At 35.6% G+C, this 20,708-nt stretch overlaps 1 protein-coding gene across 1 annotated transcript in view; it reads right to left on the reverse strand.

The window, feature by feature from the left end:
* The window catches only part of LOC122330171 (DNA repair-scaffolding protein-like), a 40,400-nt gene extending 21,359 nt beyond the window's left edge, over window positions 1-19,041 (reverse strand). Inside the window, 6 exon segments of the mRNA XM_043227032.1 lie at window positions 4,641-4,852; window positions 5,673-5,883; window positions 11,902-12,079; window positions 14,019-14,113; window positions 17,415-17,670; window positions 19,038-19,041. Coding sequence (XP_043082967.1) covers window positions 4,641-4,852; window positions 5,673-5,883; window positions 11,902-12,079; window positions 14,019-14,113; window positions 17,415-17,670; window positions 19,038-19,041 — 956 coding nt within the window.
* Window positions 19,042-20,708: the final 1,667 nt, after the last annotated feature.

Below are 20,708 nucleotides of genomic sequence, written 5' to 3' on the forward strand. Positions count from 1 at the left end.
AGCACACACACAAAAAGAATAAATATCGAATAAATACATGTCAGCTGTATGTTGGTATAAACATGGAAAACTGATTTCAAGCATATTCTTATAATCTAATTTTAAGCATGAATGTAGTGCAATTATAAACAGAGCCAAAGATAAGAAAGCAAAAAAATAAGAAACAATACATGCATTTTACTTGTTATTGTTAAAATTATTAGTTAATTAAAATAAACCTGAAATTAAATGTAAATATTAGATCAAAAGCATAAAAACCTATAGAAAATAACATTTCTAATGCTGCAAAAAAAAAAAAAGACTAAAAGCTAGTGTGGCAGAAAATTCCAGTAAAAATGTAAATCATCTCCTCGTATAGCAAATAAACAAACATGCAGTATTTGTCTCATAAAGTTCTAAAATTAAATAGAGATCTGTTCAGGGTGTTGCTATATGGGGTTGTAAGGGGGGTTTTGGGTGGTTATTTACTAGTCCAAGGAAAAAAAGCATCACCCCTCATATAGCCCAGATCCATTCTTCAAGGTAAGTATAGATCACTACAAATAGTGATGGTTGTCTTAGCAACAACTAAATGATTTGGATTAAAAAAATATATATATATATAGTGAGGTGCAGAAGTTGAACTGAACAGTCATCTGACCCATTCTGACTCACTGGGCCAAATAAAACACTCAGAAGGAGATCATTTATAATTCTAAAAACAAAAACATACAAGTAAATGCCATTTCTCTTCATCTGAAAACTCTGACCAAGACAAATCAAATCAGAAGGAAGCAATGACAGGATGCCATAATTAAGTGATACTGCACACGGTGTCATTTTTTGAATGTGTACGAGTATGTTCAAGTGCATGTAAATGCATTTATGCATCTGAAATATGCTTTTAATGATGAGCTATACTACCAGCTGAGCTATACTAAATCAACACCACTACGCCACTTTATATTGACAACAGTGTTGAAAGTAACCGAATGTACCGTTTACATAAATTAGTCATCTGTTGATGCAGCAGCTATTCACTCGAGTAACATCAAAACAAAGATTAAACCTATTTGCAATTCAAATTATAATTTAGATTGCAATATTTGATTTCCTTTTTTGACACTGTAATACATAATAAACTACAAATAAAGTATTATTATTGATATTATTAAAACAATTATGAACCAAGCAAATAAACAAGGGCAAAAGGAACATTTTCTTAGAGCTACCTATCCAAGTCAAACTCGCATCTATTATTAATAATGACTATTATTATTATTAATATTATTATTTAAATTATTCTAATTATCTATTGTTATTTCTTATTAATACAATCATAACAAAAATGTACGATTTTTCTTTGTAATTTATTACTGATTATTTTAGTGTCAAAATCAAATCAATCATTCGAATAGGTTCTGCATGTAAGACATTGAACACTTGCTCATAAATCGTCTTGATCTTGGATTGACTTAAAAAGAAGTAATCATGAAACTAAAAAAACAGGGAGAGTGACACACATGAACGAATGCCTTCTAGTCATGTGCTGGGATCTGTTAAAAATGTTATGCATCATGTGTATGTGTATGTGTTGGCTCCATCTTTGTCAGCACCAGCTTTGGTCCAGTCAGGGTTTCCCCTGTCAACACACGCTCCATACCACAGTGTCTGGTCTTCCCGAGCTCCGGTGTTTACGGTATGCTGTAGCGTCTGACACAGATCCGGTTTCCGACAGTCAAATGACTCTTTTTCCATCACCCTTCATCAACACAGCACCACGTGCATTTTTGACAACAAAACAACGTGTCCCAGAGCAGTGGAGAGATCAGGGGGCGCGAGAGGGAGGAGATCGTAGACACTTAATGTGTGTGTAATTAAAACCTTCACACGCTGACACTGATAAAGGCAAACGGATTTGGTTTCCGATTGTCTTGCGCTCAACAACGAACCGTTTAATAAATCTCTGACCGTAAAGGCACCTCACGCAGAAAAAACTCAGATGGAACATATGACAGATAGGAATGCATTTTAAGGGCGTAGAAAGAGCCGTGTCACTAGTGGTGTGTAGATATATATATATATATATATATAAATAAAGAAAACGTATGATACTTGATATGCAATTCATTACACCCTCTGTAAAAGTGACCATGAATTGTGAAAATTTTACAAACAATATTTTTCTGGAGTAAAACTGTTCTGTGTCTCAGAGCAACATATAGACCATTTGTGGTCTCAGAAAAACATTGAAAACAAGTCGAGGGAACAGAGTAAAACCCATGGAATAAAATGCTACATTTTGAATGAATTATTGCGCCTTTGGATGTCAAAATGAGAGAGCAAATCATTTTTATACAGTCTGTTGTCAAAGACACCATTTGAAAGTAAACGTTTAAACGGACAGACTATGGATAAAGCCTGCTGACTGCCCTACATTTAATGTATAATTTTGGTGTAAACAATACGTTTATATAATACTCACATATGCAGATGTACTATATTAACACTGCAGTTACAGCAAAACCTATCATATTTTACATAACATTTATCTATTTTATTTCACAGTTGAGATTTGTTTTGGCTCACAGACGCAATCTCCTGTTTAGACTTTATAACCTGAGATATAAAGTCATGATTCTGAGCCAAAGGGAAAAGAGAGAACGACAAGTTGCTTTTTCTTATCAAAACTGTGAGATATAATATCAGAACTGTGAGAACAAAGTCAGAATTTCGAATTTTTAAGCAGGAATTACATTTTTGGATTTACGAAAGCACAGTTGAACCTACTTGATATTCTTAATGGTCAATGAATGAGAACATAGCCATTTGTTGCAGAAAATTATTGATGTTCTCAAGTAGAGATCATCAGATTTTTATAAGAAAAGGATGAGAAATACACACAAAAAAAAAAAGAATTTGGTCTCTGTGTGCAAGGACCTTAACTCTCAGTAATCCTTAGACTCTATTTCATAATGTTGCAGCATTTGCATTTAAATCATTGGGTTCAAATAAAAAAAAAAAAAACTAATTTCAGCTGTTAGATAACAGAATAGGCCAAAAAGACTGACGATAACAGAAACTGCTCTTTAAACTTGGGCCATCAAGTAATCACCTATCAAGCAACAAGCAGCACCTTAGCAACTACATAGTGAGATAGTGCTAAAAAAAATACATGTTTTCTGTTTCTACATGTATCATTTCTGCTCTTGATTTAGGGCCATATTCCAAAAGGCGCATTCTCACTCTCACTTTCTGTCCTTTATTTCCTTTTTTCTGGGAAGCGTGTGGGTATGGATCGCTGACATCGCTGGGCTCAATTAGACATGTTTGTAGAGTTTTACCATATGGCCAAAAGAACCGCGTGAGGCAGAGAAAGATAGAGAGAGAGAAAGAGAGGACTCTGTGTACTGGGAGGGGTTGTTTGGTTAGTCATTGACAGAATATGGAGCAAAGTTGCTCTCTCTCACCATTTATCAACTCCACGAGGAGACTGACCTCTTGGAGCTTTAATAGTGGAGTTCAGAACAGACACTGGCCTAATTTTACCGCAGAACAAACACACAATCTCGTAAAACACGTACAAAGATGACCATGCGTCGTCTCAGACCGATAAAGCAGATTCTCGATCTATTGATGTTTATTCTGTGATTTGGACCCATCATGCCTATTACTGTATTTAATTATGTCCTCAAGCACATTCCCAATCAATTCACATACATTTTTATTAGAAGCAAATTAAAGCAAAGGTTTTGAGACCTAACTGGTATCTGGTTGGTCAAACTGGTTTGGCTGGTTACCGGATAAGGAGAGTCGCTGATAAACTGCATGTTGCATTTATTTACATAGAGCTGGTAGCGGTTATAGATTTTTTTTTTTTTAATGGAAGATTAGAAGATGCACTTGTTCATACTGTATTACAAAACACTTTTGCTGCTATTGAGGTGGGATATAGGTAAAGTTAAGGACAGGTTTAGTGGTATGGGTAACATAAGGTGGGTTAAGGAGTAAGGGATGGGTCAACAGTATAATTGTAAATGTAATTACATGAATTTTTTACAGATTTAATTACATATAGGTGTTTAAAAAAACTACAATGTAAAAATCATATGCACACAAAGAGTAGTTAAGACCACCATAAAGTGGGACCAAATGCTGCAATGTTGAAAATATTTTCTCTAAAACTGCTTTGAAATTATTTATTGTGAAAAAGGGCTTTCTTGTTTTGCTTTTGGACTGAAATTGTAATATTAAATAACATAATATCCTGCGTGCATGCATGCACTACCATTCAAAAGGATCATGTGACACTGAGGACTGGAGTAGTGGTGCTGAAAATGCACCTTTGCATATGCAAAAAAATAAATAAAGATAAATAAAATAAATAATATATATACACACACACATATATATATATATATATATATATATATATATATATATATATATATATATATATATATATATATATATATAAAAACATTTATTTTAAATTATAATAATATTCCACAATGTCACTCTTTCTGTGTTTTTGATCAATAGTATAAAATACCACCTCCATACTTGTAAGCATTTATTTTACTTAAAATCTGCAAGCTGCAACAGTGTACCAGACATTTTCTTTTTCCCTCCAAGTAACTGTGTTATGAAAGGTCCAGTACCTGCCGATGTGCTGAGGTGGTGCAGATTCTGGTGGAGGTTTATAGAGTGCTCTGTGCTGGAGAGAATCTCTGTGTAGTGACTTGGCGATGGGTATGCAGTAGACCCTCTGAACAACCACTTCAACAGGACCGCTCTGAGAGCCGGACGCCCACAATCCTCCACTGCATCCAGCAGAGACTTCCGCACTCACGCTTCTGTTCAACTCACCGACCTGAAGATGGAAAATGAAAACATTTTTATTTTTTCCCTAAACACACCATAAGAAGTTGTTGTACAGTCTCCAACGTAATAACTTGGCATCACAAATTTCTTAAAGGGACAGTGCACCCAAAAAAAACCTCATATCGTTCCAAACCTGTAAGCCTTTTATTGGGCTTTAGAACACATATTAAGATATATTTATAAAACCTAGACCTTTTCGGACCCTGCACAGACCCTACAAACAACACTGGAGAACAATGATTTCTATTCTAAAAAAAAAAAATCAATCTTAAAATATCTTCTTTGTGTTTCAGTTTGAATGACATAAGGGTGAGTAAAAATGATAACAAAATACTAATTTTTAGGTTGTTGTGTTGTGTTAGTCTGCTCATATTTTTGATAAGATATAGTTACTACGTGTTTTGAAAACTGTGGCTAACACTTTGTGTGTTTACAACCAACACAGACTTCGTGCGGACGACACTGAACTGCTTATTTCGAGTGGTACAGTAAGGGAAAGAGCAAAGCCTCATTCTTCAAATGCTTTCAAAAAAATAAAAAATAAAAACTAATGTTACGTCGGGGTCTTGTCGAACAGGAAAATTGGGCTTCGCTTTCACACTAAAGCAAATATTTATGCATTAAAAACATCCCTCATAAATCATCTGCACTCATGAGTGTCACACAGGAAGCGGCAGCTGTCTCCATTCCAACAGCACTTTCACACATTTTATATGTGTGGCCGAATTTGAAATCTAACATAGGAGCTGGATCTTCTGGGAATTTCAGTTTCCTTCCCGCGATCACATGAGAGAGGACAGCTGACGAACCTGTTTACAGGGAATGGATGTCTCGGCTGACACTTGGCTCGTCCCTGACCGCCACAGGCTCCTGGTTAACGGCGGAGGTCTGCATTTCTCCACAGATACCGCGGCTCTCGGACCGCCCGCGTTATCCGGCTTAGTCTCTTCGCAGACTTTCTGACTGAAGTGGGTGTTGAGAATTATGGGATAACGTTCACCCTCCACAACCAGATTCTGCCTAGAGAGACAAACAGAGGTCTGCTAGTCATAATGTGTTGTTTTTTTTTTGGAAATGACACATCATGCGATGCTTTTATCACAGCGTGGCAACATTCATAAAACTCGACTTGCATTGATAGATTGACAGCGGGTCTCATCGAGCACAACCACCTCCACACTTCTCACGTACATAAAAGCGTCTCAAAATATCCTCAGGTGCACACGAACGCTCAAGCCCGTCCCCCTCTGGGTGGAAAATAACTGTTTGTGACTGACTGAGCAACAAAGATGCTCTTTTCCATTGTACAGGCGGTCTGAAAACTTGTTTATATCAAAGCGCTGAACTCAAGTCGACACTATTACTTTGTACTTGGCATTCAACAGATCGACTGCGAAACAAGCTGCGCTTTTGTGATAATGGTCTGCATTGGTGTGTCTTAGTAACCGAGCAAGAACAAAACACACAAAACAAGTGTTAGTCGCTGTTTGCCAAAAGAAAGATGTGAATGAGTTGCAGTCAAACAATACTCCTTCTGAAGCACTATTCATCTTTTTGGTTTTCATATATAAAATAAAAGCAAAAAGCAGACCAGACTTGAGGCTAGTTTAAGCCTACTTGGCAAGTGGCTTAAAATTGTGAATTGCATGTAAAAGAAGATCCAGATTTGCTGTGCTTGCTTGTATTACTGCACAACTGGGCAAATATTGTTATTATTATATCAAAATTAATAAAAATATTATTATTATTATTATTATTAATAATAAAATACTGAATAAAGTAAAATAATTACTATATTACTGTTATAATATTCATTGTAAATTAAAAAATAGACTATTTAAGAAAAATAACAAACAACAATTTTTAAATATAATTATGTTTTACATTACATTCACTAAAGGAAAAAAAACAAGAAAAATTATTAAATAATCTATATTTCTACATTACAATCATAAAATGAACATTTCATTATTATATTTAAATAATTTATTATCATATATGATTAATAATTATTAAAATACTGTGTATTTAAGAAAAGTAATTAATACACAATAATAAAATGAAATAATGCATTAATAATAAAAATTATTATTACTAATAAAATTCATTATATTTTAAATGCATTATTAATAATATAGCTACTATTATTACTAATATAGTACTAATAAAAATACAAAAATTACTAAATAAACCAAAATAAGAAATGCATTACTATTGCAATATTTTACTGTAAAATATTTAATAAAATAATATTTTTTATACATGTATAAATTGTATTCATTTATTATTACTAAACAAAACACTAATTATGTATATATTTTTTATTTATTTATTTTTTCATATTTTGAACATTCCACCACTAAACTTTAAATAAACTGAAAGAAGACAGAAAGCCCTTCTTTTTTTGTTTACAAGACCTTCTTTATTACAAGCATCGGAAGATAGTTGGCACACTGCATTCCCAAATGCACGTTAAAGAGACTCAAACTCAGAGCAGATGCAGAGATTGAGTTCATGTGGAGCAGCATTTACTGTGAACTGAGCCGCTCTGAGACACTGAAAACCGACGGATGAGAACAGTGCCTCACTTTACTTTAAACAACCTAATGCATACATTCATGTAACAGAATCACACTAAGCCGTTTTTGCACTGATGAATCATGCAGCCCTATAAAGAGCTATGATCAGTTTGTACAGGAAAGTGTTTACAACTAGTTATTGATATGAAGCACATGGGGACAAAAGCCTGCAAACGACATATGCATTTCTCTGAAAACATCTGCACGCTGGTAAGCACATACATTAAAAGTGCTGTCATGAATGCATGACAATGTACCATTCACAGGGCCTCAAGAGTAGGTTACAAATAGCCTGATCAATCTTTGCGCTGAGTGTAGGGTAATTTGTCACAGATCTGTTTCAAACAAACATGTCTTCAATAAACGGAGGCCTCCACTCCACTACAAGCCGGGCCTGCAGAGCTCATGTCATGAGACGTAACACGTACGTCAGCATTCAAATCATCCTGCCCCGAGAGAAAATTGAACAGGTGCCAGCAGAGACGAGTAATCACACTGAACCTAGTGAACTTCAGCCAACAGCGTGCAGCTCCAGGGCAGCCAGCAAAGGCAAGTTTACACAGGAGAGGTGGAGGTCCTCTCCACCCTACTGCAAACAAGCGCTTTTTTCAACACGCTGTCAACCCAAGAAGAATAGGACAGAAAATTCCAGTCTTTGACAATCCAGTGACAGGCCAAAAAAAAAAAAAAAAAAAAAAAAAAAACAGATTTTTTTGTTGGCAATTAAGTGTAGAAACGAGAAAGTATTTTACTGCGTGCAATAGCTAATAATATTATAATTACTATTATAATAAAAATATTTATATAATGTATCATTATAATTTAAAATGATTGTATAAATTTTCTACATTTCAGAAGAATAGTCACTGAATCACTGTAAGCATCACAGGTAAACAAAACCATCTTCAATCAACTTTATGAGGTGCATCATGGGATGCTTTTTCAAAACCTTGAACTTATTTCTATATATGCTGGACATTTATTGGCATTTATTTTCCTTTTACTACCTGTCCAACTGTATTTTTTTTTTTTTAAATATCTAATTTCTAAAATAAAAATTAAATCTTTATTTTTATGTATTATTTCTTATAATACTTCTCACACTTTGTTAATCCAATATGCAGATGCATAATTTTTTACTTTTTTCGTAATTCATAAATAAAATACAGATATTTCTCAAATTAAAGTGTATAAATATAATTTGATAATTCTAAAATCATATTTAATAATAATTACACATTTTAATATTAGAAACCATTTTTGAATAAATTACAAAAATACAATAAAAATGAGATGCTAATCATACTACTACTAAAAAAAAAAAAAAATTGTTTATGCAAACAAAAACTCTTTATCAGAAATGCTACACAAATAAAAATACAAAGCAATGTGATCAGGTGCACAGGAAATAAAGTCTTAGCAGAGATTTGTAAAGCCCAGGGCACACATAATCACATTTACGATCATGATATACGTGTCAGTGCATTTCCGGTGGATCTAAACAGGAAGTCTGAGAACAAACTCATGAGTGTGCTGACGTCAGAGCTGACACAAACAGGTGAGGGTGCGGCACAGGTGTAATCACTACCCAGCGATGACAGGTATTTCCTTCATAGCTGAACCGTGAAGAAGCTGGGAACAGTGTGAGTGTGTGTGTGTGTGTGTGTGTGTGTGTGTGTGTGTATGTGTGCACAAGGGTGTTGGTCATCAGAAACACTTTAATACAGGAAGTAGTGAACATAATCCAAAGCAGGCACATGAATTTTTGATTCAGACTTTAACGTATGGCAAATCTAAGTCTTTCAAATAATAAAAAAGGACTATAAAAGCAAAATAAAACGTTTATCAAGAAAATTATTCCCATATCTTTTGTTTCCTTTGTTAACAGCAACGGACGCGGATTTGGGTGCAAACAGAAACCAAATCGAATCTGATGGATACCAAGAAAGACTATATAGAAACCCAGGCACATTTTTGGCATATGCAGGTCACGAAACCATCACTAAATGCAAGTTATAAATATTTACATTTTGTATGCAAATAATTGTTTTGTCTACAAAGTTTCAAACTTTACAATGAAATTAAAAAGTAAAAGAAGTTAATAACAGACATCTGCACTAAAATCCAATTGGTGGTCCTTTTACGTTTTATCTGTCATTAAATATCAATAAAGTTTAAATCTGAAGTTCAATAAGTGTCCTTTTTGACTAGAAAATAAATGTTTGGCATTTCGAACGATGGTTTGAAAACCTTGTCTGCAAGTTAATAATTTGAAGTAGAATTGTTACTCTAATTAAATATCTGAATCTTTAATTCCAATTTAACTTCCTGTGGGGAGTAGCCGAACCAATTAAAATTCCACCTGACGAACTGAAAGGAAGTCAATCCTTAACTTTGGAATTCTGCCCAACCCTGCGTCACGGAGCATGACTATTTCAAAGAACTGCAAAAACCAAACAAAGAGACGACTGCAAATCACCAAAACCTTTTCATGTATTTTGACACTGAAAAATCCCATGCCTGCATTTATCAACTTCCCGTACGTTTTTAAATATATTTGACGACATGTAAAGCGTTATCATCTGCTGTCCGTGTTCTGTTCTGCAAACTAAAGGGGCCGAACTGGAGTCGATCCCGTGGACTTTCCAGGGTAAAATGAACTCTTGGACTTTCCAGGGTCAACTATGCCTGCCCTTAAAGCAAACACTCCGCAGGGGGAGAGAAAGAAAGAGAGAAAATGAGACAAGAGGAGAAACTGTGCCAGCAACACACTGTGCTGCATGTGTTTTCTATTCGGCCCTCTGGCCTCTGTCACAGTTATTGTGATCCGCTGCCTAACGCTCCCCCAAAAAAAAAAAAAAAAAAAAGGCGAGGGAAGAAAAAGGATCCAGCAATGTTTTTTCCCGGCTTGCTGGAAATGAGCTCAGAGCTGCCAGGAAGAGGTATGCAGGCCATTCCCTGGAGCTGAGGAATGACGTGGGAGCTACGCTACATGGGGGCGAGAGGGGAGGGGCCTTGGCTTCCGGCGAGGCCTGGCCTTTCCAGTTTGGACGGATCCGTGGATCTGCGGTCCTCCCACACAAGAGGGAAACTGGCTCGTCTGTCCCTCTCACCTTCAGCCCCGCAGGCCTCTCGCGCTTATCAGCTCTGCGCAAACCGCGCGGCCGCACACGGCAAGACCGCTCCTGCCAACCTGAGGCTTACTGCTCCAACAGTGATTCATCACAAATTACCGTGGAAGATATAGGGAGATGTGCGTCAATGCTGTGCAACACGCGTGATCGAGACTCCTGTTGATGAAATTATGATGAAAACGACGAAAAACAGATATGCCAGCAGGCAAAGCGAGGCAGAAAAGGAAAAATGTGGAAGATTAAAAAAAAAAAAAGGAAACAACCTGGCTGTTCACATAAGAGTGAAAGAGTTTGCATAATGTGAAATAGCAGGACATTTTTAGACAAAAATATTTTTGCCACTTTTTTGAGTAACATGTTTTTTTGATGCAGCAGGTTTTATGGTTTTTATGATAGAAGCTCATACTCAAATTAAAAACAGCTCAATGTTATTCAGATGCACAAATTGAGCAAAAACATGCTTATATTTATATGGAAATTATACATACATACCCACACACACAAGAATATATTAAAAAAATATTTTATGTTTATATATTACATATTTATATATATATAATATAAAATCTAATACTATAATATGAATATATAAATATATATGTATAAATGTAAATATTTTTGAAATGTATACTGTGTATGCGTGTGTATATTTATATATCCATAATAAACATACAGTGTACACGTACATAATATAAACAAAAACTTTTATTTTGGATGCAATTAATCATTTGACAGCACTAATTCTAATATTTTATAATGTATCAGTATACATATCTAAAATGCATATAAATATCAGTAGTCTATATCTCTAAATAATGTCTTTATTTTGACTCTATAATGTTTTTTTTATTTGCATGTTTAGTTTTATGACCAAACCACTGACACAATGATGATTGACAAATAAATATTTTAAAAATCCTTATGGTAATTTTTTAAAATGTATATCTTTGTTTAAAAAAGGAAATGGAAAAGGAATGCATAAATTAGAAATCACAAAGTGGTTTCTAAGGTGAGTCACGGCTAGGGTATTGTGTTTAAAAAAAGAAATTCACCCCTATTCTGTGACTTATATGGAAATTAGGTCAGCAAACCATGCAATTTGAGACGTTACTTATGCCCATATTATAAGAAAAAGTTAATAGTTAATAGTAATGCATAAGCAGCCACTATAGTAAATATTAAAAAAAAGATATATATTAGCATTTTAAATTGCTGTTAATTCAAGGGTGTTAGGTCAGTAGCCAACAAACAGTTTATTAACATCACAGATAATAAACTCTCTTTCAGCTGTTTTATGGTAAAGTGGTATGGAGCAGGACTCTTACCATGGTGGGTAGATGTGGACAATGTTTCCGGGCGCAGGCTGTAACTGGGCGGCCGTGTCCTTGCTGAAAAGAGCCACACACTTTTCTCCTTCCGGCAGCCTGTTGCATACAGCCGCCTGCATGCCACATTCCTCCAGAACTCCCAGAATCCTCAGCACCAAAACCCCTGACCTCTCAGCTTGGATGAAAAATAAAACGTAGGTATGAATCAATCTGCACACATAATTTAAGCCCAGGGAATCTCTGTTTATACTAGGACCAAACCTTAAATTGAAATATTTTTCATTTCAAATCTTTTAATGTAGCACAACAATTAGCCTGGATGTAAGCTTTAAATTTGATAGAAAGGCCAGCTCTGAAAGACGGTTTCATTCTCAAAGTCATTAAGTTTTGCAAAACAGCACAGATACGATACAGGCCCAGTAAATGAATAACAGCAGCAGGATATTTTGGGTTATGCAGTGAAAACTCAACACTGGCGCGGTTTCAAGTTTTTCATTTCACTCAGTTCTGAGGAAATGAAACAAAATCCAGCACTGACGGGATATATTCCCATGCTGACTGTTCAAGGAATAGTTGGCCCCCTCGATTGGACACATGAACACAATTGACTCAGCTGAAATCATGCCGAGCACAGCCAAGACTTCAGAGAAGAACGATGTGTAATGGAAATTTTGGAGAAAAATGTAAAAGTAGTACGAGAAACAGGCTACGCTTACTCCATGCAACTGCATGCAAAACAGAAACAAGGCTATTTTTCAGTTTTTTAGGGAGGAACCGCTACCGAAAAGCTATGCACGGCTACGAAAAGGAAAGAAACAAGTTGCTAAATGCACACACTGACATCTAATTTATTAGCAATGAGAACACCTAATGTTGCATATTAAAAAAAGTAGGTAAACGTAAATCCTGCAACTAGCAAGAAGTGAGTGGGAGATGCATTCTTTAGGCTGTGGAATTTTCTAAGGAATTATGCCAGTTGCAAAGCTGTCCAGTCATCCTAAATCACTTTCCAGATGCAAACTTGAATGAAAAAATCATCTTAGTCAGCTAACATCGCATGCATAAGAATACAATGAATCAGAAGATGGTGAAAGACAGGCATTCAGAACTAGAATAACACAAATTTGACACTTAAACATGTATAACAACTGTAATTAAGCATTTTATTTTTAACTGTAATAGTTAAAAAACAAAAATTCACCAGGATTACTTTATAATCACTGATAAACCATTACAGGTTTTCTTAATAATATGAAATATTCCTGTCGAATTCTGTTTACATTTTTTCATTAATCTTGTCACTTTTATATATTCATAGCTTTTATATGTTCTTCAAACTTCAAACTTCAAAAATGAGGCATTATGGCTTGACAACTGCAGTAATCAAATATGTGTTTAAGTTTTAATATTTCATTTCATTATGTCAATCTTCATTTTATTTCAAGTAACGAACATTTAGCTTTGCCTAATAATAATAACAAGCCTGCTTTGCACTAACGATGCACCATACGAGCAATTTCTTATTATCGTTTTACATTTTCTCTTGAATTTCCACCGTCAACCGAAACATTAGCTTCTTTAAACCTACATGCAAACATACCTACACACGAAGACCCCTAACAGGGCACCGTTTAAAAAGAAATCCGTTATACCATGGAAAATGAAAACGTAAAGTGTGCGACTGAGTCTGCAGCGTGTTTGTGTCTGTGGTTTCCTGTCGCTTTGTCTGCGAGACAATTACAGTGCGTCCTATTGTCACCTGAATCACCTGAAACGAGCTTGCTTTCACAGCCGCCTCCTCCTCCAACTGTACACGGAGAGATCTCATTCATTGACTATATATAATATTATACACATTTCATCGAGCATGACAAGCAATTATGGAAATATGAAAACTGTGGGTTGGTGGTTAAATAATTTCCTGGCACATTCTTTGGGCCAGATTTGACATTGGCAGTATTTAAAATAAAAAAAAAGGACTTCATTTTTAATTGTAAAAACATCAGTGGTCAGGAACGGAGAACTAACCACTAACGATCTGTACAGAGCTAACGTTCAAAGACGTAATTGAGTCTTCACATAAACAGACAGGATTCAGATTGGATGCGTCTTACCAGCTGATGTGGTCGAGTTGCACTGATGTCTCCAAAAGCTGATGGCTGATTTTTGTCTGCTGTGGAGTCGGTTCAGCCTTTCAGCAAAACCTCCCCTACAGAGAGAGATCACAAGGATTCAGTCCCACAGAATCAGACCAACAGAACGAGTGGATTCGATCACACCGAATCAGAATCATACAGAAAATAAAACAATCAGACGTTCAGAATAACACATGATCAAACTCTGAACCAAATCTACTGAATCAATTACACCGAATCAGTCATTCGGTGTGACTGATTCATTTAAACCACCATGAAGCAGCTACACAGCATAATTTGTATATGCATTCAATCCCAAGGAATCACATAAAACCAATGGTAAAAAATACATGTGAATCATTTATATAAAGTCAATAAACTATTTGCAAGGTATGTGTGAGTCAATCATGGAGAATCAGTTTGAATCAAATGGAATCAATACCATAGAAATATTAATATAAAATCAAACAAACGGAAGTAATAAAGAATGAATAAAATACAATAAATAAACTGGAATCAGTTGTAAATCAATCATAAATGAATCCTAAAGAATGAACCCCATAAATTATAGATTAATGATTACAGAAAATAAATTCCATTGACTCGATAAGAATAACTTGCATAGAATCAAAGAGAATCAACTAGATTCAATCCCATCAAATCAATCCCATTCAATTAATAGTAAATAATAAATTAGAATCCTTTAAAAATAATTATTCATAAGAGAATTAATCTGATTAAATCAACTAGATTAAAGGCATAGAGAGTCAGTAAGAACCAATGTGAATGAATCGGTTCCATATAAAGAGTCAATCTGATTCAACTCCACAGAATCTAACTATATCATCTATAAATCTATCAAACAGAAAACCGATCGATAATTATCAATACTTATTCGTTTCATAAAACATCATAGGCTTCAATTCGCTGCCAGAGCTGCTCCATTCCGCAAGCACTTATTAATGATTATTTGCTTTATGTTTACGATGTATACATTTGCGTTTTATATGAGTGGGTGGTAACTTTTATGTGTGCTATCATTTTTATGCGTACAAAAGCATAATAAAAGACATTAACTGACACTCAGGCAAGGGGCAACTTCCCCTGCGCCCGCCTGCAGAAGGGACTGAGGGTCAGCAGAAGAAGCGGTGGACTAACAGGAGCCAAAAAGAGACACAGCTCCCCCGTGAGGGAACAAACTCGACACGTCCTGCCTCTCCCATTCACACAATCTCACAAACGACTCATTTATAGCAAAAAACACCATGGGCTGGGCTCAGTCTTTGACGGTAGACTAGAAAGCAATTGCTGAGTAATATCTGACAATTGAGCCTTGTGCATGCGGCGCTGGTTCTTGTGCGCATAGGAGGAAATACTCTGGTTAATTAAATAAGGTGACAAAATAAGCAAAGGAAGCCGCTCCTTGATAGCCAATCAAAAAAACCAAGCTGACCAGGTTTTTACGGTAAGGGTGTGGATGTATTATTAAACTACTTCACCGAGACTTTGAACCCTTTTGTATTCTGTGTGCTTACACTGATATACAGACGTGGACAAAATTGTTGGTACCCTTTGGTCAATGAAAGAAAAACTCACAATGGTCACAGAAATAACTTTAATCTGACAAAAGTAATAATAAATAAAATTCTATAAATGTTAACCAATGAAAGTCAGACATTGTTTTTCAACCATGCTTCAACAGAATTATTAAAAAAAAAATAAACTCATGAAACAGACCTGGACAAAAATGATGGTACCCCTAACTTAATATTTTGTTGCGCAACCTTTTGAGGCAATCACTGCAATCAAACGCTTCCTGTAACTGTCAATGAGACTTCTGCACCTCTCAGCAGGTATTTTGGCCCACTCCTCATGAGCAAACTGCTCCAGTTGTGTCCGGTTTGAAGGGTGCCTTTTCCAGACTGCATGTTTCAGCTCCTTCCAAAGATGCTCAATAGGATTGAGGTCAGGGCTCATAGAAGGCCACTTTACAATAGTCCAATTTTTTCCTCTTAGCCATTCTTGGGTGTTTTTAGCGGTGTGTTTTGGGTCATTGTCCTGTTGCAAGACCCATGACCTGCGACTGAGACCAAGCTTTCTGACACTGGCTAGTACATTTCTCTCTAGAATTCCTTGATAGTCTTGAGATTTCATTGTACCCTGCACAGATTCAAGACACCCTGTGCCAGACGCAGCAAAGCAGCCCCAGAACATAACAGAGCCTCCTCCATGTTTCACAGTAGGGACAGTGTTCTTTTCTTGATACGCTTCATTTTTTCGTCTGTGAACATACAGCTGATGTGCCTTGGCAAAAACTTCGATTTTGTCTCATCTGTCCACAGGACATTCTCCCAGAAGCTTTGTGGCTTGTCAACATGTAGTTTGGCATATTCCAGTCTTGCTTTTTATGATTCGTTTTCAACAATGGTGTCCTCCTTGGTCGTCTCCCATGTAGTCCACTTTGGCTCAAACAACGACGGATGGTGCGATCTGACACTGATGTTCCTTGAGCATGAAGTTCACCTTGAATCTCTTTAGAAGTCTTTCTAGGCTCTTTTGTTACCATTCGGATTATCCGTCTCTTAGATTTGTCATCAATTTTCCTCCTGCGGCCACGTCCAGGAGGTTGGCTACAGTCCCATGGATCTTAAACTTCTGAATAATATGTGCAACTGTAGTCACAGGAACATCTAGTTGCTTGGAGATGGTCTTATAGCCTTTACCTTTAACATGCTTGTCTATAATTTTCTTTCTGATCTCTTGAGACAACTCTTTCCTTTGCTTCCTCTGGTCCATGTCGACTGTGGTACACACCATATCACCAAACAACACAGTGATTACCTGGAGCCATATATATAGGCCCAATGGCTGATTACAAGGTTGTAGACACCTGTGATGCTAATTAGTGGACACACCTTGAATTAACATGTCCCTTTGGTCACATTATTTTCAGTGTTTTCTAGGGTACCATCATTTTTGTCCATGCCTGTTTCGTGAGTTTATTTTTTTAAATAATTCTGTTGAAGCATGGTTGAAAAACAATGTCTGACTTTCATTGGTTAACATTTATAGAATTTTTATTTATTATTACTTTTGTCAGATAACAGTTATTTCTGTGACCATTGTGACTTTTTCTTTCATTGACCGGAAGGGTACCAACAATTTTGTCCACGTCTGTAAAAGTTCAGGTGAACTTGACGGCAAACATTGGAAAGAAAAAAAAACCCAGTAAGAATAAATAACAGTATGAAGGATTACTGCCAGTTAAGACGATAAATCCTAATCATAAAGACAGTCACCGAACTCATAAATTCAGTTCATCTTGCACAGGGTTGCACGAAATTAAGATTAAGATCCAGGCGCTGTAGATAATACCTTTCAAACCTCCTCCTCTTTTTACTGGAGTCCTCTGGGGTCTTGATGCTCTTAGGGGATTGCTTCTGAGGTGTCTGAAGAATCGCCTGAGCAGATCGAATCCACTCGCTGACCGACTGCCTGCTGGACTCAGCTGCGTCTAGAAAGGATGAGTCCGCTCTGGTTTCTTCTGGATCTTCATCGTTATCGTCGTAAGAGGAGTAGTCTGAAATCTGGGTTGGCGACAAAAAGGAGAGCAGAGTTTTACATTCAGCACCTACAGTACATTTGATTTGCTTTTATTCACAGAAGTGAATAAAAAATAAAGAAATAAATAAGAAAAATAAAGAAATAAATAAGAAAAATAAAGAAATAAATGTACAAGTAAAAAATGTATAAAATATAAAATGACATGAAATGAAAAATATAATATAATATAATAATATAATATATAAATATAATATAATAATATAATATATAAATATATAAAAATAATAGCTAGTTAAAGAAACAATATAATGAATCAATAAACAGTATATAGTAATATAAATATAAGCATATAAATATTACTTAACACTTACAAATGAACAACATATGCAATTACATTAAATTAAGACATTTGTTATATTTACTTTTTATTATTTTGTGTACGTTTCTTTTTTGAAAATATAAATATTAAATAAAAACTAAACTAAAATATAATTTGAATATTTCTAAAATTTATAGAATAATTTTAAAATGTCAAAAAGTACATATAGAGATTATTTTTGGGGTTTTTGCAACTTTTCTCTGACAGAAGAATTATTTGTAGAAAGGGAGAAAAGAAATACAGAAGTATAAATGTGGTCCAATTTGAGAGTCCCACAGAGCCTAACAAATCTCAATATTGTTCTTGACGTCAAAAACGTTGGGGAAAAAAAAAAAAGAAAAGTGATTGATTGAATGCTTCCAGCACAGTCTTTCAAGAAAAACACCTAAGCATTCAACCTTCACTGCCCATCTGCCTAGAGGCCAGTATATTTGACAGTTAACCTCACAGGTACTCAGTTCTCAAGCTAAACGACGCACACAAAACTCTACGTCCACAATTACACAAATTATGGGAGAAGAATGATGCCTGACAGACTGCCGCCATGCAGTCAAAGTGAAATTACGGACTAAACAGGTGTTGCACAAAAACGCCAGCCCGTGTTTTCACCTTATTCGCATGCCATGCCGCGATATGAAAGTCGACGGAGTTTTACAAGCTGAGCCTTAAAAATCAACAGAACCTTAAAAAAAAAAAAAAAAAAAGTCTTTACAGATATGGCTGAGGGCCACCAAAGTAATGCCAAAAACTCTGCGATCTAAGAACTAGCACCTTGTACGACGCGATCATCACTCAGACTCACGTTTCACATGGATGCAAGGGAAGAAAATAACTGAGAAGGGCAAAGGTGGGAAGCTAGAAAACAAGAACTCAATGGCCTCCCATTAATTCTATCCTCCTGCACATATCGTAATTCCCATTGGCCCCTGAAAACTCTTTCTGAGCATCTGCCTATCCAGCACTGCATTAATTTCAACCTCTGGCCTCTAGAAAAGGCTTGGAATCACTCTTTTAAAGTACTGCCACTGAACTCTTAATCCACATTCAACTCCCACCCATGCTTCCCACGTACGACACTTGCCTTTTAGTTACTATATCTAAAATCACCGGCTTTGTGAGTTGCATATTGTTGAACTTGTTAGTGGTGTTTGCTAAGGCAACAATCACAGTTCTTATTATTGCTCATACTTGGGGTTAAGGGTTTCTTCAAATAAATAATAAATCTGAGATAAAATAGGCATAAAAATAAAAAGTCATAGACCTATATTCAAAGAAGAACAGAGAATATCTAGAAAAGTACCGGAACTGGTCTTTAAAAATCACTTTGGGGGGTTAACCCTTACCCTTTATATCACTGCAAGTAAAACAAACTTAACATTAAACCAAAAAACTATTTAAATTATTATTTTATATATATATATATATATATATATATATATATATATATATATATATATATATATATATATACACACATTTTATATAACCTATAAATATATAATAAATATATACAAATGTTTTCACATTTGTTAGGATGTAAGAGTGTGCATGTATTTATAAATATACTATAATGTTAAGCATCTAAAATAGAAAGCGTAATATATATATACACAACTATTCATTAAAAATATATTTAAAAATTATTTTAAAAAATGTAGTTTTGTGCGTGTGCAAACAGTTAAACAAAAATTTTCACATTATCACAGTTTATTCGCTTTAAGTTAGAAAACGGTAGTAAAATATTACAAGAAATTAAAATTGTGTCCGAACAAATTCATCTCATAATGTCAGATAACTTTGATGGAAAGGTGTCAGGTGTTGATTTTTAGTAACATCTGGTGTCCGTTTGTATATACATACAGTGGTGAAAAAATGACTAGAACGCTAGTATTCACCAGCTGAAAATTATTAAGTCTGTTATTTCTATCTTCTGCTGTAGTGTGTCACATATATTGTTTTACATATCCAAACATTTATTTTTATGCATTAACTGAAATATTCCAGTGTGATTTTTGTTTGCAGGAATCTGACACCAGCCAGCGCTGCACACAGAGATCTGATCTCCCCATCATCCAGTCTATCTGGAACGACCTGAAGAAACAGAACAAGCTAAGACAGACTAAATCCAGAAGAACTGCGGCAACGTCTCCAAAATGCTTCAAGAATCCTTCCTGCTATAGTCTACATTTATAAACGGAACAATTGCGCCTTTTCTGTAAGAAGTCTGCAGGTAACGTTGCACATATGCCTCTTTCTCACGCCGTTTGGACAGGGATATCTATACGTTGCATGCAAATCCTACGGCCTTTTGTGAAAATTAAAGAATTGATTCCGAACGCATTATGGGAAAATCTACAAGGCAATCTGAGATGCGAAGAGGGACATCTAGCCCTGACGGCTAACACACACCTCAAACGAACAATGGAAAAAGAAAAGACAGAAAATACATTCCACAGATAGACCCAAAGATACGACCCGGCCCGGTGATATATGATATATGACTCATTTACCTTATGACAGCTCGTAAAAGACAGACGTAAAGGAACGGGAGGGGGTACTGTTTGTGTGTGTGTGTGAGAGAGCGTTTGTGGTTGCATTGTCACAAACTGGTTTTCTCGTGGAAAAATTTGTCTGCCTCCTTATCATGTGGAGACACGAACGGCATTCCAGCCCGCCGAACAGCCTACACACTCTTTTATTTGAATCAACTTGACCCTGCAGGGCAG

The sequence above is a fragment of the Puntigrus tetrazona genome, chromosome 24 (assembly GCF_018831695.1).
Source record: "Puntigrus tetrazona isolate hp1 chromosome 24, ASM1883169v1, whole genome shotgun sequence".
NCBI lineage: Eukaryota > Metazoa > Chordata > Actinopteri > Cypriniformes > Cyprinidae > Puntigrus > Puntigrus tetrazona.